This window comes from Artibeus jamaicensis, unplaced genomic scaffold, assembly GCF_021234435.1.
Source record: "Artibeus jamaicensis isolate MK-2021 breed Jamaican fruit bat unplaced genomic scaffold, CSHL_Jam_final scaffold_833, whole genome shotgun sequence".
Lineage (NCBI taxonomy): Eukaryota > Metazoa > Chordata > Mammalia > Chiroptera > Phyllostomidae > Artibeus > Artibeus jamaicensis.
In genome coordinates this window covers 3429102-3452296 of record NW_026522056.1, presented here as the reverse complement: position 1 = coordinate 3452296, position 23195 = coordinate 3429102, and the positions used below count along the sequence as shown (strand labels likewise).

The window sequence follows — 23195 nt, the reverse complement described above, 5'->3', positions numbered from 1 at the left end:
TAAAGTTTGACTGGAACCACAGCCCTGTCCATTCATTATGTATTGTCTAAGGCTGCTTTCTTACTACAACAGCAGTGTAGTACATGTGGCAGAGCCCATATAAGCCTGCAAAGTGCTGCTCTGGATCACAGGTCTCTTACTGAATCCACAGCAAAGCCTTCTCTCCCCTCCCTCACCAAATTCTTGGAGCTCGGGAGTAAAGTTCAAGGAGCATGGCAATATAAAACTGTGTCAAAAAATGAGACGTTTTTAATGATAAGTGACTAATTCTTAGTTTTCTGAGAAACATTTCATATTTATTAAGGGAAATAATTAACAAAATGTTTAGATAATTAAAGCTACATTTCAAGAAGGGAAATTTCATTGTGTAAAATTCTATATAGAAAAAGTACAATAACTGGACTTCAAACTCATAGCAGATAAAATTTTTATTTAATGGTTCAAATCACAATGCCGAAAATACATGCACATTTAAAAATTTCACTAAAAGGAAAAGATACTTTAGAATGCATAGTGGCAGCAAGTTTCAAAAAGTCACTTTAAAATTACCTCAGACTGCAAAAAACAAAAATCCTAGATGTTGTGCCTAGGCTGTTGTTCATGTCCCAAAATAACACCATTTATGTTAGCAATTCTTAAACCGTAATGGCTATAAACCATAAGCACATCCATAAAAAGAAACTATTTTCATCAAGTCAGTGGCCAAATTGGTAAAAGGGCCACAATTAAAGCTGTTGAGCTTTACACAGTGTTTAGGTTCCCATCGGAGGGACTACACACAGCAGGCTTCCTGGACTCTCCGGACAGAAGGTGGGTAAGTGATGGGATTACCAAGATGATAATGGAATGAGCCGCCAGCTTCCCAGAAACTGGCTTATCGAAAACCAACAAGCAGCATAAATGAGGTACAGATCCCGACAGATTATTTGCTTACAGGTGTGTAAAATACAAGGTGTGAGTTATTCCTACAACACGTCTGAAGTGCTTCAGAATTCATACTATTTTGGTCATACTTTCTCTGTTTTGGCTAAATGGTACACAGTAATTTACACTAGAAATGGTAAAGCTCTGTTCAGTTTGTTAAAAGGCTGTTTCTGTGCCACCAGTTCCTAATTTCTTTGTAAGGAGTACATTCACCTCGCAGGTTATATTCCGGACCAACGTATACATTTCCAACCCACGGAATTTGGAATGCGAGCTCACCCTTGTCACAACCATGGCATGCACACTGACTCATTCCGCCTCTTTGCTCTTCTTGGAACCAGCCCCTGTCGAATCTTCTACCTCAGCTCTCCTCCCAGCACGACCCTCCTCAGAGAATCTTCCACCACATTCGCGTGCTCTCATGCGAGCTCCGGGCTGGTACAGCGGCAAGGATGGCCGGTCCTGCCAGGACAAAAGGGTAGGTCACTCTTCAAAGGGTGACAATGCAGGACGGAACAACATCTATATTTCTAGGGACTGAAGATCTTATTTACCTAAAGACTATATCTTGTAGCTAAAAATCAGCCTTTTTCACAGCACTATTCCAGAGCTAAGCATTTAAAGGCAAAAAAAAAAAAAAGCTGTGAGAAGAGTTTACTATGTTACTGCTCAAACCTACAACACTGAGGAAATAGTACAACACAGCATCTTCTCCTCCCAGTTTGAGAGCTGACAGGTCAAACACATACATCTCGGTGCCTTAAATTCGCCAGCCAGTGAACCCGAGGTCTGAAGCAAAATGAGGCATTGCCTCTCAGAGCTTTTAGAGTACTGAACAGTTATTAACATTCATAACAAGCAATTTCTGAGTGGATTATTCCTGAACTGTCCCCTTTATAGAAATTACTAACCCATCATCTTATTAAACTGTTAGATATGTTGGAGCAAAAATGAAGACTGAATAAAGTTCACAAAAGGCAGTGAAATAGTTCCTGGGCACGAGAGCAGTGAAATCTGGGAGGGACAGTGTGGTTCTGAAGGCTGGGATTGCTGTCCCAGTGGGAACCACTCTGGGGAAGCCAGTGCTCAAGGAGGGGGAGGGAGCAACCCCACGCCAGCTCAGCGGAGCTTAGAGCCCGGGGAGGAAGCCTCTTGCCTCAGTGCTCCTTCCTCCCCTGCCTGTATGACGGTGGAGCAGCAGCCTTGATCTTTGCACAGCCACCTGGAGTGCAAGGACACTGCAACTTGGGTGGGCACGTCCCACTGCTCTTTCTTTCACCCTTACCCACTCCTAGTGGAGGCCTCACAGTCACCACCTGAGTTTATCAGAATGTTCTTAATGTCAGCCTGGCCGATGAGAACATGGGAAAGGGGTCAGCAAGTCCCATGGATCGGAACCCGTGTTGGCCAAGATGCAGGCTTCACTGACCACCATTCTCCTGGGCCAACAGGCATAGCTCTGCTTTCCACCAGGGTTTAACACTGATGTGCATGAAGTTCAAAACTGATTCTAAAAGTGCCCTGGCTGGTGTGGCTCAGTGGATTGAGTGCAGCCTGCAAACCAAAGGGTTGCTGGACTGATTCCCAGTCAGGGCACATGCAGGGTTGCAGGCCAGGTCCCCAGTAGGGGGCGTGCCGGAGGCTACTATGCACTGATGTTTCTCTCCCTCTCTTTCTCCCTCCCTTCCCATCTCTCTGAAAATAAATATATAAAGTATTTAAATAATAAAAAATATAAAGATTTAAAAAAGCACGTCATAACCTGCCAGGCCTGGTAAGAAAGGAGCTATTATGCACAAAACACTTCATCACCGCTACACTGGGGACTTAATTGAATGGAGTCATTGTGAGTTCCCACACCCAAAGCAGTGCAAACACCCACTCCCGTTAAATAAAAAGGCAACTGAAAAACAAGTGTTCATAGAATAACCCTCACCAATGAGATCATGCGGGTACTTGGTGTACCCAAGGTTGAGGCAACGCGAGAAACCCTTTACGATACAGACTTGATCAGTCAAGGGTGAAGCTAGAAGGGTGAGGTTTTTCTGAAGATCTCCCTGGTCTTTACCACAAACATTTAGAAAATCAGTATCACTGACACCAGATAGAACTTGGATGGACCTGACCAATCTCATGCTGAGTGAGAAAGCCAATCTCAAAAGGGGGCATATTCTTGTTTCCATTTAGTGTTCCTGAAATGAATGACAGGGTCAGAGACAGAACAGGGAGTGGCTGCCAGGTCAAGAAAAGGTTGGAGGTGGGTGTGACCTGCAGCCTGGGCAGCCTCGGTCTCCGTCTTGTTGGCCCTCCGGGAGGGCAGGCTTCGGGGGACTGAGGGCCTCATGGGGCCTGGCCCTGGAAGGGAGATGACCCTGTTACAGTGCTTCTCAGTGACAACTGAATACAAATCAACCTCAATTTTCTGAAAGGAAACCTGTTTGTCAGGCTAAGTGGGTAATCTCAGTCCTTTGTTGATTGTGCAAATGTAACTTCTGGGTGTTTAAGAGCCATCTGATTGTCCATTAATCACCAGATGTGATTAATAATCATTGTGTTAATACTGATTAACACATCATTGATGATTAACACATCATTGTGTTAATAATGGAAAAGAAAGCCCCATGAAGTATTATTAATATTTTCCTTACTGTCTTAGACGTAAATCTGATAATATACCATTATTTATTCTCAAACAAATGGTGTGAATGTGCTAGTTTTATGTTAAATAAAAACTTATTTTTTGCCCTGGCTGGTGTCGCTCAGTGGATTGAGTGCAGGCTGCAAACCAAAGGGTCACGGTTTGATTCCTAGTCAGGGCATATGCCTGGGTTGCAGGCTGGTCCCCATTGGAGGCAATGTGAGAGGCAACCACATGTTAATGTTTCTCTCCCTCTCTTTCTCCTTCCCTTCCCCTCTCTCTAAAAATAAAAATAATAATAATAAATAAATAAAATATTTGGGGGGGGGGACTTATTTTTTTCCTGGCGAAATGATGATGGCTGGTTCTAGCTTTCAATCTGTCATCCAGCACTTGGTGCCCGCTAAGTAGACAAGGATCACTGCTCCAGCAAATAGATGCTCGGGGCAGCGCACCCCTAAGATAACGCGGGATGCAGTGCGGGTGGGCCTCTCACGGTCCGAGGGTGTGATCCTGTCCCTTAGACTCCTATGTACATTTTCCTTTTTTGGTGAAATAAAAGGATTTCTGTTTGGAAAAGCAGCCATAAGCCTGCAGACGTACAGTTCACACTGTAGCACAGACACATGAATAAGAGACTATGTCAAATAAATAAAAGAACCTTGTTTCGCACGCTCGCCCTTCTGAGTGCCAGGCCATCCTCACTCTTCTGTCCCCTCCCTGGTCTCTCTGTTGCTTCCACAGGGACGCCCCGGTCCTGGCTCCCTGCCTTCCCTCTGTCTGAGGTGAATCCTTTCCCCAATTTCATCTCTTCTTCGTTTCTTCTCGAAAACTTGTCAAACTCATAGTGACCTCTAAGCTTTCTGCTGTCATCCAAGTGGTATTTTTGTGTCTCAAGTTCTTTTTCTCGAAATTTTCTCTCTGTTTCCTTTTGCTCTTTTTCACTGTCATTTTGTGACCTGTGATTTAATACAAATTATCAGTAACTCTATGTAAACTGCTTGTCGATTACCTGTCTTCCCTTCCAGACTATAAGTCCACAAAGGGCAGGAACATGTAAGTCTGCCCATCTCTTTATGCCAACTTTGCACGATGGGTACACCACAGGCATTAAGTTAAAATACTACTGAAAAGACAAATAAATTGTATTAACAATGTTCACTGCTATAACTGCGTGACACATGCGTAGTAAGTCCTACGCTAACGTACCAGATATACATTATTTTCTACATTCTCTGACCCCCCAGAGTAAATACACTCCCCCGCACTGCAGATAAAGTAGACGAGACAACACACAGTCGAGTGACTTTCCCAGTAGCCCAAATGCGCATCAATCATGAGGCGGAGCTGATACAGCTTAGTTTCTGCTCCACCCATAACTAAAATTAACTGAAATCTAATAATATTTTTGTATATGTCAAACTATTAAATAAATAATAAACAAGTAAGTAGCTGGTTAACTTATTTGGTTCTCAAAAGTCTTTCCCTCCAGGAACCACAGGCAAAAGTCCTCACACGCCGCCTGTTGACCCCTGCACACAGAAGCAAGCAGGGCTGCTGGGACCAAAACGATCTGTATGCAAAGCGTGAACTGGTGCCTGAGACATGACAAAAGGCACTGTTGTGTCAGCAATAGTACAAATGTCTGCAACATAAACCACAATGCTAACAAATCAGATGGGATGTCATGTATAAATTAACTTTACATACAAAGCAATAAACCAGAATCCCCCAAAAAAGGGAAAGAAAGCTTTAGAAAACTCTGTGTGCAAAGAACGCAGTAGTAAGTCATCCAGATTACTGTGATCCTGGGCAAAAAGCAGCCTCATCCCATGACCTTGACATCTGAACTCAAATCCACTATGAGCCACTCCTGGGAGCAGAGCAACCCTAGCCTCCAGGAAGCTCTACAAGTGTCCAAAGGCAATGCATGAATCCTGAGTCGATGTGGCCCACTGACTATGGGGAACACCAAACCCATGGTCGGGGCAGGATGAAGGCTCTATCTTTTGACAGACATCTCACTGGTCTTTCCCTACACTATATGCAGAGATTGCTATGTCTGTCTTGTTCCCAGAGAAGCACTGCCCAAGCTCCCTTCATGAGCTCACGTCCTGAGCAGGCAAAGATCTATGTGCCAAAGGACCCCCAGCGAGAGAGGGGCAGGGCTGGGAGAACACCAGGATCTATTGCTGTGGGTCAAATTCCATGGGACCAGAGGGGTGATAACTCCAACAAAGGAATTAGGGCACTTAGAATTCTACCTCTTTAGCACAAAAGATTTTCAGCACCTAAAAGACTAAGCTCTCAAAGTTACAATTCCATAGACAAATTGAAGGAGGTCTGGAATATCAAATAGGCAAGATATCTCAAAACATACAGGAAAATTACAAACTGATAAAAATCACATAGAAAAGAGACTGGCAAGAAGATCCTGAAGACATAAAGTGTAATACCAGAAACCCAAAGGGAATGAGAGAAGGGCATTTCCTCTGTTCAAAGACAGACTTGAGGCTGCAGACTGAGTGGGTTTACCGAGTCCCTAGCATGACCAAAGAGAAACAGAAACGTGGACAAGCATTCAGGAATTCCAAGAATGCTGTGAAATATATGCACTCAAAGAGACAACGGATATATGAGTTGATGACAATCCTGTGATGCTTAATGTGGTCAAAGAAGCGGAAGCGCGGGCTCACTTTTCCCTGCGCTCCTCCGGCAGGCTGTCCCAGGGCTTGGCCTTCCCGACGGCACAGCCAGGACACGCGTCCCAGTGTCCGTCTCCAGCATCAACTTCCTCTCCTGGTTCTTTTGGTTTCTCAGTGGCTGCTTCCTCTCCCTTTTCTGGTTTCTTAAGAAGCTAAGAAATTATGATGTTAGTAAAATACCATTTTAAGAGTATAATAAAAGAGGTCATTTAATAAATAATTACATATACCAATATGAGCCCAAATGTTTGAATAGCAAAAAATATAAGAAAAGTCCAATGAACAGGTTTTTGGTTAAATATCTGGGGCAACGTTCAGTCAATGAAACATCTTGTATGTATGAAAATTGATTTGGGATAATGTGATGGCTCAATGTTTGTATTAGTAAAGGAATGTTACAAAAAAGAATGACTTGATTTCTACTTCTATGTTGATACACATGCAGAAAAATGTCTAGAAGTCTTGCAACACTGTGCTAACAGTGATTATTTTTAAGTGGCAGAACTGAAATGATTTTCCTTTTACTTACAGGTTCTAGTTTTTTCTAAAATAAGCAAGTATTACTTTTATAATAAGAAAAAGGCATTTTAAAAAAGGTTGCTTTATATTAATGACCTTTAGGATAGTTTTAGAGTTTTCAAAACACTATTCCCTTTCTTAGAAAAGACTTAACAGGGTGCTATAGTGCATTCATATGCCTTTTATTTGGGCCTTCTGCCCTGGTAGTGCCCCCACATAAGTTCTCTTTGAAATTTAGGTACCACAGGTAGTCAGTTTATAGAACATAAATAGAAGATCTACTTCTCAGAATTTTGTTCTCACTCACAAAGTAAACATGTTTTCAATTGAAGTATACCAATTTATAAGCAGATACATTTGGACTAAATGAGTTCAATAAAAAAAAGAAACAGATATAATGTGAGGCAGTGGTCCCCAACATTTTTGGCACCAGGGACCAGTTTCTTAAGACAGTTTTTCCAGGGACCAGGGTGGGCGGGGAATGGTTTCAGGATGGTTCACGCACACTACATTCAAGCTCACCTCCTGCCCCAGCAGCCTGGTTCCTAACAGGTCACAGACGGGTACCAGTCTGCCACCTGGAGGCTGGGAGCCTCTGATGTAAGGCCAAATGCTAATGCTGCTTCTCATCAAGGGTATGCGTTATGTTACCTGTGTGTACACTGTTATTCCGTCTATGTGGGATATGTAAATTTAAACATTTTTCTTTCAAACATTTAACTATCAACCTTTTTTTAATAACAAAAGAAATATGTGCTTCTAATAAATGCAACTGAAGGCAGTCTGGAAGTGCAGTAGTATGTGTTTCCACCCATCCATCTGACAAATAATCTGTGCACCTACAAACTGTTTTTACTCGCGATACTTCTGAAACCCGGTGCATGGTGGCTTTTCAAACACCACTTCCCCAACCCTCCAACATGGGCTGCTGCGCTGTGATTCAATTCAGTTCTGACACTATCTACCCAGAATTAACGTCAGATCCCACAAGACTGTCCCCACTTCAGATGCCAGTCAAAAATCCCAGCTTGTCACTGGTACTTCTAACTGAATGGCTACAAATTCAGGAGATTCCTGAATGAGACTGATTCATGGAACTCAGGAGAGCATTTCACTCATTACTACTGGTTTATTATAACGGACACAACTCCAGCACAGCCAAATGGGAGCAATGCACAGGGCAAGGAACAGGGAATGATTTTGAGCTCCTACACCCACTGCAGGGACACCACCTTCCTGGCACCTAAATCTGTTCACCAGCTTGGATGCTCTCCAAACCCCACAGTATAGGGACTTCCGTAGAGGCTCCATTACACAGGACTGATTACATCACTGGCCACTTGGTGACTGACCTCATCTCCAGCACCACTCCCCTCTGGAGGTCAGGGGGTGGAGCTGAAAGTTCCAACCCTCTAACAATGCCTTGTGTTTCTGGTGACCAGCTCCCACCCGAAGCTCTCCGGGGTATCAGCCACTGTCACTGCATTATTGCACAGAAGACACCTTATCACTCCATGGAGATTACAAGGGCTGTAAGACTGTGTGCCAGGAACCAGGGAAATAGATACTGTACTAGGTGCTAGGAATGTGGCTGTGAATAAGAGACAAGTGCCCACCATTACGGAACTCACACTTGACATTCTAGCTTGGCAGTGGTGGCTATGAGGTAGAAGACTGGTGTACGCAGTGACAAAAACGGAATGCCGCGAACGAGATAACCTCAGGTGGTGTGAAGTGATACGACCCAAATAAAAGGACAGAAAGATGTAGGGTGAGAGGAAGAGGAGGGGTGGTTTCTCAGAGCGGGCAGGGAAGGCCTCTGTGAAAATAAGACAGGAACAGAGGCCAGACAACGAGAAGTCACTTATGAGAAGGCGTACGTCTTAGGGAAGAGCTCACTGTAGAGAAAAGCAAGCAGAAACCTCAGGTGAAATTAGCCTGGCGGAGGGAGGGAGGGAGGGAGGGAGGGAGGGAGGGGTGAGCCAGGGGCACATGACAGAGGTGGGGGAAGCAGCTGCCCCTTCTAGAGAGTTTCCCTCCAGCCTCATCCGTGCTCCTTCTACGTGCCTGTAACCAGGTCTCAGAGACACACATCTGTTTTTAAAGAGCTTCTTGCAAAAGATCACACAAGACTTTTTAGATAATGTAATCTGTCCTATATAATTTATATTTTCAGGAACTTTATTTGTAACGTTGGTACCCTAAGCTCCTTCTTCAACCTAAGCTCACTGCTTAGTTTTAGTCCTCACAGGGAAACAAAAAGCTGCTGGGCTGTCTTGACTTGTATCCCATTTGTCTTCATTGCGAAAAATAGCCGTGAGCACATCTCTCTGCCATTCTACTTTTAGGCTATTGATACAAATTTGTTTGGCATTTCTTCACCAACTTTGTTTTTCAGGGTTTTGTTTTTTAATGCTCCAAACCATTCATAAGTCAGAGGCCCTCAAACTGAGCAAGGATGCTTATTAATGGCTAAACTTGTAAACCTGGGTCAGATACTCTTTGGTCAGAACTCCAGACACTCCAAAGGCCAGAAGCTGTGAACTCCTCACGCTCTGGGTCTACCCTGCCGCTGAGATTTTGTTCTCCCAGATCTGGACAAGACTAACTCTTTCTCTCACTGTGCTTAAGTGCTGATTTCTTTTTTCTATAGGAAGGATCCTACATTTACTTTACTGACTTAAATTCATTTTTACTTCTTTCACTTATTTTGGATTTTAATTTCATTCTCCAAACTGAAAAAGTAAAATGCTATACTTCAAATAGTTGCAGTCTTACTTAAAATTATAGTTGAAATTTTAAGTTACAAGTTTCAGTGATTCTTCCTGAAAAACTCTCAAAGCTGTTGACAAAAGTGCTTTTGAGAATGTACAGCATTAGGCACTGAGTGAGCTACTACTCTTTGTCTGGAAAGTAAAATTAAAAGGTTGGGCAATATTTGCATACCTGTGACCATAAAATTTGCATTAAATGTACACCTACTTTGTCTCTGGCCATGACAGAGCTGAATTTCTACAATGACAATGACACTTCCTGTAATATCGAGGTTTCGTTTTATTTGTTATTTGAGATTGGGGGGGTCATGTGCTTTTGGACAGTGAAATGTGGGCAGAGCAGTGAGCCATTTCCATGTGGAAGGTTTAAGGACCAGTATGCAATCTGCTGTATTACACGTTCCCCACCTTGTTATGAAGATTTTAGAAACAAATGCTAAGATGGAGCCTCCATCAGCCAGGTCACTAGGTGGCTACAATGGGTAATGCGCAATGGACAAGTGACACGAACTGGAACAGAACTTGAGTTTTACAAAACCAGTGAGATTTTGAGACTGTTTGTTAACTGCAGCATAACCTAAGCAGTCCTGACTGATACAAGTGCTGATCTGTTTTTGTAGGAATACTGTTAAGAAATTGTTCCCTCCATTGTTAGTACACCCAATACAGGAGAAACTTGTAGAAGCAAAGGCACAGAAAAAGCATTGCTTCCCTGGAAACCCTGGCATGTTTTCTCTCCACAAAAAATGAAAACTTTGTTTCTTATTAACTTTTCTGTTTCTGACTGCCAAGAGTATCAGAAACTAATCTTGCCCCGGCCGGTCTGTCTCAGTGGATTGAGTGCCAGCCTGTGAACCCAAGGGTCATGGGTTCAATTCCTAGTTGGGGCACATGGCTAGGTTGTGAGTTCAGTCCCTGGTGCGGGGGGGCGTACAAGAGGCAATAACACATTGAAGTTTCTCTTCCTCTGTCTCCCTCCCTTCCCCTCTCTAAAAATAAATAAATAAAATATATTTTTTTAAAAACTAATCTATGGTGCAATGATGGCAACTGTGATCGCTTCCTCATCCTTTCCCTTCCTATTCTCTCTCTTCCCCCAAGTACTGACCTTTGGTTTTTTCTTTATATCACACAATTTTAATGAATCCCAATAAGGCACCTTATACCCTTCCTGGAGTAAGGGAAGAAGCATGTTAAGGGCTGACTCCGATTTAGGATAACATATTTTACACGGAGAAAAGTTCCTCTATACATGAAACCATTTTCCTAAATTAGTATATCAGGCAAAGGAGAAATTGGGCAAGAGATGTAAGCACCATTCTGCGAGAAACCCAGTTCTACGAATCAGCCTTCATCTAGCAAGGCCAGTATACACTGAGCCAGTGGTTTTCAAACGTGTATTTTTCAGTCAGGAAATCCTTTTGTTAGAGGAAAATGTAAACAGGGTCCCAGTCTACAATACCGACACCGAAATGTGGGGCTCCTCTGGGGGACGCGCCCCTCAGCTCCGGGGGGCTGGTCCCCTCCACACATCTACCCCCTCAGCCCCCCCAAACACAGAAAGCCCACGGAAACTGCAGGCCTCAGGGAAGTTGGAGAACTACTACTATGGAACAGAGAAAGGAAACGAAAATTAAAAAAAAAACTAGACAAATTGAAAATGTTCTTTTTCTTCTAGAAAGCTAAAATACTTAAAAGGCATAATTCGGAAAGCAGACCTACTTTTGGAAAAGAAATGAAAGGTCTCCTCCAAATTACCTTAATCCTTACTTCTTTCTCCGCAGTTTTCTTTTGTTTTTCTGTTTCTCTTCTCTTACATTTTTCTTCTTCTCTCCGCTTTCTTTTTTCTTCTTCGCGTATGCGTTTCTTTTCCAACTCCCTTCGCCTTCGCTCTTCTCGCTTTTCTTCTCGAATTCTCTAAAGAGGTGGAAAGTATGTGTAGGACCTGTCAGCATGGATGCGGCAGAAATGGGCAGGATACCCATCAAGTAAAAGGTTGGACGTACCTGCTTTTCTAATTTCCTATTTTTAATGTATTCCAAAAGAGGTGTGGTTCTTCTAGCTACAATAAAAACATCGTATTTCAAAAATGAGATTTCTTTCCTTGTTTTTAATATAATCTTTAAAATAATTAATGCAAGAACACTATCGTTTTTACATTTACATAAGCATACATTGTATTTTGAGGGATTCGATTCCATCACTATAAAATCAAGTAATTTGGAAATACTGACAATTTTACACAGCAGACATTTAATTCCTGATTCTTAAAGGTGTCATAGATTACTCAAAAAGATGGTATAAAAGCAAAGAAGCAAAATGAGTACAATGCATTAAACTTCCCAAATGTTATATATGCGTAATTTCGCAGATAGCTTATATCATTACATAACGCTTATATATTCACTTTGATTCAACACATATTCTGGCAATTTCTTCTTTTTTGGCTCTCTACACAACAGGTTTTTTTAAAACCTGTTTTTTTAAGATTTTATTTATTTATCTTTAGAGGGGAAGGGAAGGGGAGAGGGAGAGAAATACCAATGTGTGGTTGCCTCTCATGCACCCCCTGCTGGGAACTAGCCTGCAATCCAGGCATGTGCCCTGACTGGGAATCAAACCACAATTCTTTGGCTCGTGGGTCCGCGCTCAATCCACTGAGCTACACCAGCCAGGGCTTCACAACAGTTTTAAGCAATGAGAGTTCTTATATTTTCTTTCTTTTTTTTTAAAGGATAGGTGTATTTTAGAGATTTGATTTAATTACCTTTTGTTTTAGAGAGGGGAATGGAGGAGAGAAACAGCAAAGTGTGAAACATCAATGTGTGGTTCCCTCTTGCGCATTCCCTACTGGGGACCTGGCCTGCAACAGAGGCATGTGCCCTGACTGGGAATCGAACCAGCAAACTTTCAGTTTCAATCCACTGAGCCACACTAGCCAGAGCTCTTACAATTTCTTACAATATATGCTCCATAAATCAGAGTAACCAAAGGTAAAAGTTTAGAAAATAACTCCATATGGCACTGCTGACCTAAAGATTACCAACTACTCAGGAATAAATGTCTCCACCAATTCAAAGTGGATCGTCAGCTTTCATGTGACAGCCTAGCCTCTCCTCCTGGCACCCATAATCCATCATGTATAGAAGAAACAGAGTGATGGGGAAAATAAATCAGACCATGTCTCTCCCTCAGTGGGTGTGGGTGTTCCATAAATAAAATCCAAAGCTCTTATCCCCAAGCCTGGCATGATGGGCCCACCTGCCTCTCTAGCCACTCTGCTCCTTGTCCACCATGTGCCAATCACACAAGCACCCATCCTGCTCCTACAGCCAAAAGTGCCAGCTTCCAGACCTTGCACCTGGAGTTCCCTCTTCTGGCATCCCTTAGCACAGCTGGTCTCAGCTCAGATACAGGCTCAGAGAGGCCTTTCTCTGTATCTCATTAACCCACTTCCCTACTGTGCCATGTATCACATAAGGAAGTGCCTGGCTTTAAGACTGATGATTTCTGCCTGTGTGTACCACAGCCAGGCCCACTAGAAGGGCAGAGGCCTTGTGGGTCCTGTTCATGTTCTGTCCCCATGCCCAGGTTCAGAGTCAGTACCCGGTCAGAATGTCCTGAATAAAAAAGAGCAATGCATCCTAAGTACATCTGAGTAAGTATTTACTTTAGTGATTAAAAATCCTTTGAGCTACATATTAAAGCGGCCACTATACGACATAAAACTTCTTTTTTGGACTAAGAATACTTTAATAAAGTTAACCTTTCTTATTAATTTATTTAACAAACATTTACTGAATACCTAAACTTGTCCAAGCAATGTACTTACTATGTGCTGGTCTACAAAGACAGAAATATAGTGGCTCTATATCTCCCCGCTGGGAGGGGAAGTGGAGAGGCAAATGAGAAGAGAGTTTATGCAGGAAAAGGGGAAAATAAGGTAAATTATGGACTTCTAGTCACGATGGAGGTGTAGGTAGACATGCTTTGCCTCCTCGCACAACCACAGAAACAATTACAAATAGACCTCGAAACAAGTAACAGCCAGAACCGTCAGAAAATCAAGTTCTATGGAAGTCCAACAACCAAGGATTTGAAGAAGTCACATTCATCCAGACTGGTAGAAGGGGTGGAGTCATGGAGACGGGAAAAGAGGTGGCCTCGGTGGTGGAATGAACGGTGGAGAAAAATTGAGAGGAAGCCCTGGTTGGTGTGGCTCAGTGGAATGAGTGCTGGTCTGCAAACGGAAAGGTCGCTGGTTCGATTCCCTTCGGGGCACGTGCCTCGGTTGCTACCTAAGTCCCCAGTAGGAGGCATGTGAGAGGCAGCCAATCAATGTAGCTCATACACATCAAGGTTTCTCTCCCTCTCTTTCTGCCTCCCTTCCCCCTCTCTCTAAAAATAAGTAAATAAAATCTTTCTTTTTTTTTAATTGGGAGGGATACCTTTGGGAACAAGTGATCTCAGCCCCAGACCAGATGGCACCACCCAGGGTTCCAGCATCAGGAAGATAAATCCCCATAACTTCTGGTTATAAAAAGCAGTGGGGGTTGGGGTGGCGGAATAAACAGCCATATTTTAAGGAGACTCCATTTAAAGAGCCCACATGGACTCAGAACATATACAAACCCATCCACTCTGCGATTCAGCACCATGGCAACAGCTAGAAGGGTGCCAAGTGAATAGAGAAAGTGGGTGAAATGACTAGAAATGGGGCAAGTGACAGGCAAACCTCCAGAAGCCAGGCAGAGGCACAGTCCCCACTCTGAGCCCATCCCCCCTCACAGAGCCACAAACTGGTGAAGCCGGTTGCCACTAAGGCTCCACCCCACACAATTTACAGGTGCCTTTTCTACAATAGGTCGCACTACTAAGACATGGAGTCAAAGCAGCTCTACTAATACAAAGAAACAAACACAGGAAGCCTGCCAAATTGAGGAGACAAAGAAATATGGCCAAATGAAAGAACAGAACAAAACTTCAGAAAAAGAACTAAATGAAACAGAGATAAACAAATAAGATGATGAGTTCAAAATAACGCTGATCGGGATGCTCAAAGAACTCACTGAGTATGGCAACAACATAAAGGAAGAAATGATTATAGTAAGTAAAATAAAAATCTACAGGGAACCATTAGTGGAGGGGAGGAAGCCAGGATTCAAATGAACTATTTGGAATATAAGGAAGAAATAAACATTCAACCAGAACAGCAAGAACAAAAAAGAATTTTAAAAAATGAGAACAGTATAAGGACCCTCTGGGATATTGCCAAACATACCAATATCCAAATCATGGAGGTGCCAGAAGAAGAGGAAGAGCAATAAATTGAAAACTTGTTTGAAAAAACAATGAAGGAAAACCTCCTCAATCTGGCGGAGAAAATAGACATACAAGCCCAGGAAGCACTGAGAGTCCCAAACAAGACTGTACCCAAAATGGACCGTACCAAAACACATCATAATTAAAATGCCAAAGGTTGAAGATAAAGAGAGAATCTTAAAAGCAGCATGAGAAAAGCAGAGAGTGATCTTCAAAGGAGTTTCCATAGACTGTCAGCGGATTTCTAAAAGGAAACTTTGTAGGCTAGAAGGAACTGGCAAGAAGTATTCAAAGTGATGAAAAGCAAGGACCTACAACCTAGGTCTATCCCACAAAGCTATCATTTATAATGCAAGCGAAAGATAAAGTGATTCCCAGACAAGGTAAAGCTAAAGCCATTATTACATGAAATGTTAAAGGGACTTACTTAAGAAAAAGAAAATCAAAACTATAAGCATTAAAATGGCAACAAAATCACAACTATTAACAAGTGAATCTAAAAAAACAAAATAAGCAAACAAGCACAACAGGAACAGAATCATAGATATGGAGATCTTATGGAGGGTTATCAGCTGGGAGGGGGGAGGGGGATGGGGGAGAATATGGGAAAAGGTGAAGGGATTAAGAAGCATAACTGGTAGGTATAAAATAGACAAGGGAATGTTAAGAACAGTATAGGAGCCCTGGCTGGGGTGGCTCAGTGGATTGAGCACCAGGCTGTGAACCAAAGGGTCACGGGTTCAATTCCCAGTCAGGGTACATGCTTAGGTTGTGGGCCAGGTCCCCACTAGGTGTTGTGGAAGACGAAACCACACATCGATGTTTCTCTCCCTCTTTCTCCTTCCCTTCCCTTCTGTCTAAAAAAATAAATAAATCTTTAAAATAAATAAAATCTTTTTTTAAAAAAAGAATATTATAGGGAATGTAGAAGCCAAAGAACTTATATGCACGATCCATGAACATGAAGCAAGAGAGGGACTGCTGGAAGGAAAGGGGTATTGGGCCGAGAGGGGCGAAGGGGGAAAAACTGAGACAACTGTAACAGTATAATCAGTAAAATATATTTTAGAAAAAATAAGATAAACTATAAACAGTGTAATATCCTATTGTGTAATTCTTTGTGAGAGAGCAGGAGGTAGACAGGGAGGTGGAGGATGGAGAACTGGGCCTTGAGGGGCAGCCTGGAACCGAGTAGAGAAAGACAGAAAAGGGAAAAGTACAGGTATGTTGGGAGCCACCAGCAAGGTGCCAGATCACAGAAAAAGGTAAACTCTCACTCAGTCCTCTTGAGTTTCGGGGGACTGCTACTTGGAGACAACCAGTTCTAAAATACACCACTTTCAGGCGTAGGGCAGAAGACCTGGTTCGAACAGATTCAGGGCTCTGGCTGGGTTTATCTGCTCGTTCACTTGGCTTGTTCAGGAAGCTGGACATGTTTTTGAATAGCAGCAAGATGTCCTCATGCTGAAGCCAAGCATCTCGTTTCCGTGATTGGTCTTTGAAAAGATACTGACTTCAACCCTGAGATGTAACACTCTTTCCCTAATACAGCCAGGGACAGAGTACTCAAATGTCTTTTCTACCGTCTGTTCGTCACGACTTCGAAACAGGGTAAGTGTAACTGAAAACTGAAGCTCCCCCATCCACACACTCGGAGTATTTTCCCAAGCTACCGTCTTCCTATCCTTTCATCAAAACTAGGAAATATTCTTCATTTCTGCCAAACCTGTCACAAGTATCAATTTTTTATGAAAAACAAGAAGTAAATACATACCCTATGAATACCTCTCAATAAAGTAAAGAAAAGAAATAAGCAAAACAGACCAATAAGTTCTCTTGTCTTTGCCTCTATGTCTCCCAGAAGAGTTTCAGGATTCGCACTAGTTTTTTCTTCCTCCACAAAGTAAGTTTCTAAAAACTTCTTATATTCTGGATCTGTAATTTAAAAAGAAAACAAATGTATTCGTCCCCATATAAAGGAAAGAAATTTTTTTTGATCAGTGTATTCAATTTGGTAATTTCAGAATCTAGCCTTTGGAAAAGGACTCACCATTGTCAATGCTTCCAGTCTTGGCATCTTTTTTCTTTAGCTTCTTTTTGGCTATCTTCTGGAATGGAGCAAACTCTACCACTGCGGGATATTCTAGGCCTTTAACCAGAAACAAATTGCAAAAATCACTCTGAAGTTGTACTATATTCATTTCGGAAAAGAATGATCTAGTGTTCAGAACGAAAGTCACGAGCAACTCATTTTTTTGTAATGTGTGTGGGGGGGACATACACACAGAAATGATCACTAAGAGAGTCTGCTATGTGCTTGATCAACAGATGGAACACTCAACCTCTGCAGTGCTACACCCACCAAGTAATCACTTTTAGACTTGCCAGGAACGACCAGGCGACTATGATCATTCTCTTATTACCTGGCGACCAGGTCATTCTCTTATTACCTGGAAGACACACGCTACATTAGTGGGCCATGAAAACATTATGCCAGTCAGTAAAACACATCCTGTATGATTCCACTTCTACGAGGTTTCTAGGGTATCTAAATTCATAGAAACAGAAGCTAGAAGGGTGGTTGCCCAGGGCTAGGGACAGGGAGAAATGGTGCAAGTTATTGTTTAGTGGGTACAGAATTTCAGATTTGCAAGATAAAAAGAGTTCTGGAGACTGGTTGCACAACAATGCAATCATACTTAACACTACTGAACTGTACACTGAAAAAATGTGATGGTAAAATCATGTGTATTTTACCACAATTTTTAAAAAGATTTTATTCATTTATTTTTAGAGGGGAAGGAGAGAGGGAAAAAATATCGATGTATGGTTGCCTCTGGTGTGTCCTCTGCTGGGAACTGGCCTGCAACCCAGGCATGTGCCCTGACTGGGAATTGAACCTTGATCCCTTAGTTTGCAGGTCCATGGTCAATTCACTGAGGTACACCAGTCAGGGCTTTTACCACAATTTTTAAAAAGGCAGGGAACAAGGCAGATGAATGAATTACTGATTAAATGAGCACTTACCACAAGTATCAAATAGTTCAAGCATTAAACTTGCTTGCACTCACAGCAAACATCCCGTGGCCCCAGCCTAGCCGCCCTTTCACCATCTTTTCTAGTTTGTGACCCCTTAGTGCAGGGGAAGAAAGCACCTGTCAGTATGGGGGTGGGCTGGAGTGCAAAGGGTTGGCTGGTGAGAGATGCACAGGAAATAATCTGCTGTTAAAAGTGTACAGACATGATAGCAGCAAATGCAATGGCTGCCAGTCTGACAGTAAAGAAGGAAAAAGAATACCAAAGAGCGAGACACAAAAAGTAGCAAATTGGAACCATTTAGATAGAGGTAGATTACATAGTCTCAGCAGACAATGCTATTAAATATTAAACACAGTCAAAAACTGATGTTTAGTATTATAATTCCCTCCCTCCATGACATTATCCAGAAATGGTACATCATGAAAAATACTGTTTAGGAAGACTCTAATATAAGTGAATAATATATTTTATAAAATTTTAATCAACCATGGGTAAAATAATTTAGTTTGGAGACACAAAAAAGTAAAGTTCAGCCCTGGCTGGTGTGGCTCAGTGCACTGAGTGCCAACTGCAAACCAAAGAGTCACCGGTTTGATTCCCAGTCAGGGCACATGCCTCGGTTGCAGGCCAGGTTCCCAGTAGGGGGGATGTGAGAGGCAACCACACATCGATGTTTCTCTCCCTCTCTTTCTCTCTCCCTTCCCCCTCTAAAAATAAATAAATATTTTTTTGTGAAAAAGTAAAGTTCACTTATCCAGAAAACTCATTTACTCATTTATATGACAAACTTGAGTCTCCAATGATAATATATATATAAGTTGTCACTATTACATAATTGCTAGGATTCTTTCATTTACATGTAATTTTAATTATTTAACAAAAGCACACAATACAATCATAGCAACGTGATATAAATTTATGCATCACTGTAGGTTAGTAATGAGATCTTTTTAACTAAAACTCTCAAATATTCCAGCAAAACAATTAATTTACATAAAGATTGTAACAAGAAGTTTAAAAAGCCAATAACCCAACCTTTATTGTCAATGAAGATATATCCATCAAAACGATCTCTAAAAAGAAGAATGTCATCAGGATTTCTAAAATTAATGTATGCTCTTGAGTAGAGATGAGGATAAAGACTGAAATAAGAAATAACAGAAGAATGGTTAGTGCAATATATATGACTTCTTTAATTCTGCATTTTTTCCCTTGTCTGGATACAACAAACTACTTCAGATAAAACTTCTATGCAAAAGATTCATAGATTCTCAGTAAATGACAACAGCCTGGATATTCTTTAGCAAAAAGAAAAAGACAAACAAAGAAAACATTAACTAGATCTTTTTAATGCCTTGGGAGAGATCCTTTAGGTTACTTTCTCTATTGCATGGTTCTCAGGCGAGGTTATTCACAGGTCATGCCTCCCATGCATCCTGGCTACAATACAACCTAGTTACAATTCCTTCAGAGAAGGAAATGTTATATTGTAAAAAAGATTCTGTACTGATGTAGGGACCACTTTCAGGTATTAGAAAAGTAGTTACTGCAGCACATTGTACACACAGGGTCCACAGAAGAACGAGGGCTTTCTCTGCTCTCTCACAGCTGCCAATTTCCTTTGCAGGCAGGAACTTTCAACCCCATTTCACAGATGAGAACACTGGGGCTCAGAGAAATTAGGTATTTGCAGAGGTTGCGGTTAGTGAAAGGGTGGGACTGGGATTCCCAGCTGAGTCACTCTGGGTCCAGTGTCAGTCCTCCATCAACTGTACCAGTTTTCCTAAATTTTGGTTATTGGAAAAATCATCTTTGTTTTTTTAACCATACCTATACTTACCTGTTAGTGGTATTTTTTGTTGAATAGATTAACATATTTTACTTCAATATACTTATTCAAAAGGAAAGTTTTTATTTCTACCACATTCAGAACTCATAAAAAGGATAATAATCATAAAAACATAGTGAAAAATCACTAACTAAATCACAGTTGAACTGTCACCAGTTGAAGGTCTGTGCTGTCTTTGTTAATACAAGGGAGGTTTTAAAGTAAAAGTGTTGTTAGAGTCATCTATATACCAAGCTGTAAAGGAGAACTGAAAAAGATACAACTTGAGAGGGGCGGGGTGGGGTGGGGTCTAAATGTTAGTTATGGAAGGGACCACAAGGCACTTCTTGGGTCCGGAATACCCTGTTTCTTTATCTATTGTTAGTTACATGGGCATGTTCAGTTCTGAAAATTCATCAGGTTATGAAAATTCAACATCTATTATTTATTCAATTTACTCTATTATATCTCAATACTACTCATGTTAAAAAGCTACATGAAATAAAGCTCCTTGATGTCCAAAAACAAAAATTAAATAATATGTTGTTAGTTGCTCTGGTGGGTTTTCATTTTATTTATTTTTTAGACCATAGTGGTGTCAGTAGAGGCATATGTAAAATCTGTTTTAGAGGGATTTAATGATTAGGCTACTTAGAAACAACTTGCAGGACTAAAGAGCTGCACTGATTTTTGGGAACATGTGGAAATAAGATGGAAATAAAGAAGTCTTCTGTTATCTATAATAATTTGCCAGAAAGTGACAATGCCTCTCAGATTCTTAATGTTGGCAAACAACTTCTCACCTGAGATCCGCAGTAAAGAACTCAAAGTAATCATGTGCAGGGAGCGGGTGCAGATGCTCTTCCAGCTGCTCCTTGGTGAGGCTGGGAGGAAGGCGCCGGATAACCACCTGGGGAAAGGACGCTGGCTGGGTTTTGTTTCACTATTACTGTGTTAAGTGTTAAGCTTTAATTATTTCAATGTTTGGTGACCTGTGTTTATGCTCAGAGGGAAAGCTAAACCAGGAATCCAGCAGAAACACACATTTTAGAAAAGGTTCAGGAAAACATACATGAGAACATGGCTGCCAAAAGGGTAACGAAGGCTGAATAACTGAAAAGGGATCTGTGAAGTCAGAAAAGGCTGTGCATAGCAGTTCTTTTTCATGTAATTATTTCATTACTACCAGGCATCTGTTGGCACATCTGATCTCAAGGTAAAAAATAATGCCTTCTCCTACACTCTCCTGCATGCTAGGCCACATTAGAAAGTAAGACCCACGCAAGGAATGTGTGTACGTCGGAATGTTTTTACCAGCAGTAGAAAACCAATGGTGCATTTGTTCTTACTGCCAAGAGGAACTCCACCTGCAGTGGACACCTTTCGCCTCAAGCCCACAGTGTCTACACTGCAAACCCTCTCCCACCACGCCATCAGGCTTTCCAGGCTCTCCACCTTCCAGCTTCTCTGGACCTTAGAGGATCTTCACCTAGCCGCACCACCCCGCTTTCGTGCCCCCTCAAGCCCAGGTCCTCGAGAGTTTGGACAGCTAGTACGCCTAGCTGGTGAGCCCAGCATCTCTGCCCTAATGTCCACCTCTGGAGGCTGAAATTTTCTTTCTCCCCAATCAGAAAAGAAAACGTCAGAGTGCGCCGAAAACTGTCCCTGGTGTCGCGAGGTGCTCTGGACAGGGCTGCGTGGATGCTGTCCGAGGTGCTGATACGCTACGCCACTAGTGGCCCCGCCCACCGGCCCGTGAATGCGCCAGTCTGAGTCCCGCCCCTCCACCTCCAATCCACCCCTGGGCCTCGTACATCCCGCCCTTCCCATTGCCCCGCCTCCACCACGGTCAGAAACGTGACTTACGCCCACATCTCCAATTCTTACCCCGCCTCCGCCTTAGTGAGGACCATACTCTCGCTTTTGGCGCGCACCACCATTTTTCGCCGAAAACTCTCTTCCTCTCTAGCAAGTGTTTCCTGCACCCACCCACCTTCGCCCACCCGGCGTCCTTCCCCGCTCGGATCGCTACTATTTTCCTATTTTCCGGAGTTTGCAGGCACCACCTGTTCTCGCCCCATTCCACGCTGGGCTGGACCTTCCACCTTTTTTGAAGTGTGCCAGCATCGCGCCATCCTTACCCCGCCTCCGCCCACCACATCACCCCAGTTTCTGGTCTCAGACCCACCTTGCTCAGAACAGCCCTCTTCTCCTCGCGAGGTTTGCCTGCGCTGCCCCCGCAACTGGAGGACGAGGCTGGCGGTGCCCCTGCCTCTCTCCGTGGAGACTCCCGGCGGAACTGAACTTCCACAGCCGAAGTCCTCTCCCTCCCGCTCTGGCCCCGCACAGCAACGGCCACCCCGGGGCCTCCGGCCCCCTCCTTTTCCGAGCGCATTCCGCACCTCAGCGGACCAACGACCGCCTCCTGCCTGGGCTTAAACTTCGCGAGAACTGGAAGGCCGAGGCCCCCACGGTCGCCCCCGCCCCCTCAGTTCAAACACCGTCCGCTGACCTATCCCTGGTCCTTGCCCAAGTTCCTTGCCCAAGATCTACGAAGCCACACCCTCACACGGGATTGGAACCACGCGGGGATCAGTGGGCTTGCGGCGGGCCGGTATCAGGAGCGTAAAGTCTGGGAGCCCAGCAGCGTGAACATCCACACCTCCGCCAGCGCAAGGTGCCGCCAGCGCGGAGGCGTTTGGTCACCGGAAGCAGCGGTCTGGGGCAGGGGAGGAGGGGGTGAGATGCCGGGCTGCCCTTGCTCTCCTGCTGCCTGGATTTCACAGGGCCTCGGGGCAGAAAAGCCGTCAGCAGTCACCGGGAAATACCAGACCAGAGGACGTTTGGTTCCAGTAGGGGCCTATAATAATGCTGCAGGGCTGAATCTGTTTCCCACAGAGAAGAGCTTCTTGCCCTTTGGCTAAACGTTACATACGTGCTTAATAAACTATTTAGTTACTATTTTTCAAGGAAATCTGAACATTTCACCAGAGAATAGCAATTCCACTTATGAAAAGCCAGGTGACTGAAGAACAGCACAAATCGGCTTTCCTACATGGAATAAAGTAAATGCACCGGAGTTGAGAGCATAAATGGCTGATACAAAAGGTCGTTTCAGCTGTCCTTAGCTCAGTTGTGAACATTTACTACTGTTTGGATGGTGTTCAGGCTGGAATAGAGTAACCAACAGCTCAGACACACAATGTTCACAAAACAGGACTTAAAGTTTTCAAGTGTAATTTTTACTGAACTTTTGGGGGGCTCTCAATAGGACAGCAACCAAGCGAGGTTCATATTTATTTTTCATTTACATACAGGCAGTAACACTTTAGGTTATCATAATTTATATATGGAAGTTCTTCATTTTTAAAAGTCATGTGTTTTCATGATTTTCTATTTTTTCTTTATGCACATTGGGTATACTTTTCATTCATAGCACTTTCCCC

At 42.9% G+C, this 23195-nt stretch overlaps 1 protein-coding gene across 6 annotated transcripts; it reads right to left on the bottom strand.

Moving 5' to 3' along the window:
* Positions 1-410: 410 nt before the first annotated feature.
* On the bottom strand, positions 411-22440 carry UPF3A (UPF3A regulator of nonsense mediated mRNA decay). 6 transcript variants are annotated; one of them, XM_037131005.2, is made up of 10 exons: positions 21938-22440; positions 20553-20659; positions 18957-19063; positions 16933-17031; positions 16707-16817; positions 11567-11622; positions 11331-11477; positions 6259-6419; positions 4224-4521; positions 411-1386 (listed from the first exon to the last, which is right to left on the bottom strand). In XM_037131005.2, the coding sequence occupies exons 1-10, from the start codon at positions 22142-22144 to the stop codon at positions 1234-1236; spliced, it is 1446 nt and encodes a 481-aa protein (XP_036986900.2). In that variant the 5' UTR covers positions 22145-22440; the 3' UTR covers positions 411-1233. The 6 variants fall into 6 exon arrangements, with proteins under 6 accessions (XP_036986900.2, XP_036986898.2, XP_036986903.2 ...); XM_037131003.2 differs by having other exon boundaries at positions 11319-11477; positions 21938-22439; XM_037131006.2 differs by lacking the exon at positions 4224-4521 and having other exon boundaries at positions 1242-1386; positions 11319-11477; positions 21938-22435.
* Between the last annotated feature and the right edge of the window lie 755 nt (positions 22441-23195).

What these genes read in the sequence shown, in the direction of transcription:
- UPF3A (XM_037131003.2), bottom strand. Translation starts at nt 22,144, where the DNA reads ATGCGCTCGGAAAAGGAGGGGGCCGGAGGCCCCGGGGTGGCCGTTGCT. An exon ending in TATCTTCATTGACAATAAAG is followed by an intron (nt 17,032 to 18,956) that starts GTTGGGTTATTG and finishes TTCTGGTTAAAG; the next exon opens with GCCTAGAATATCCCGCAGTG. An exon ending in AAAGACAAGAGAACTTATTG is followed by an intron (nt 11,623 to 16,706) that starts GTCTGTTTTGCT and finishes TTTTTATTGTAG; the next exon opens with CTAGAAGAACCACACCTCTT.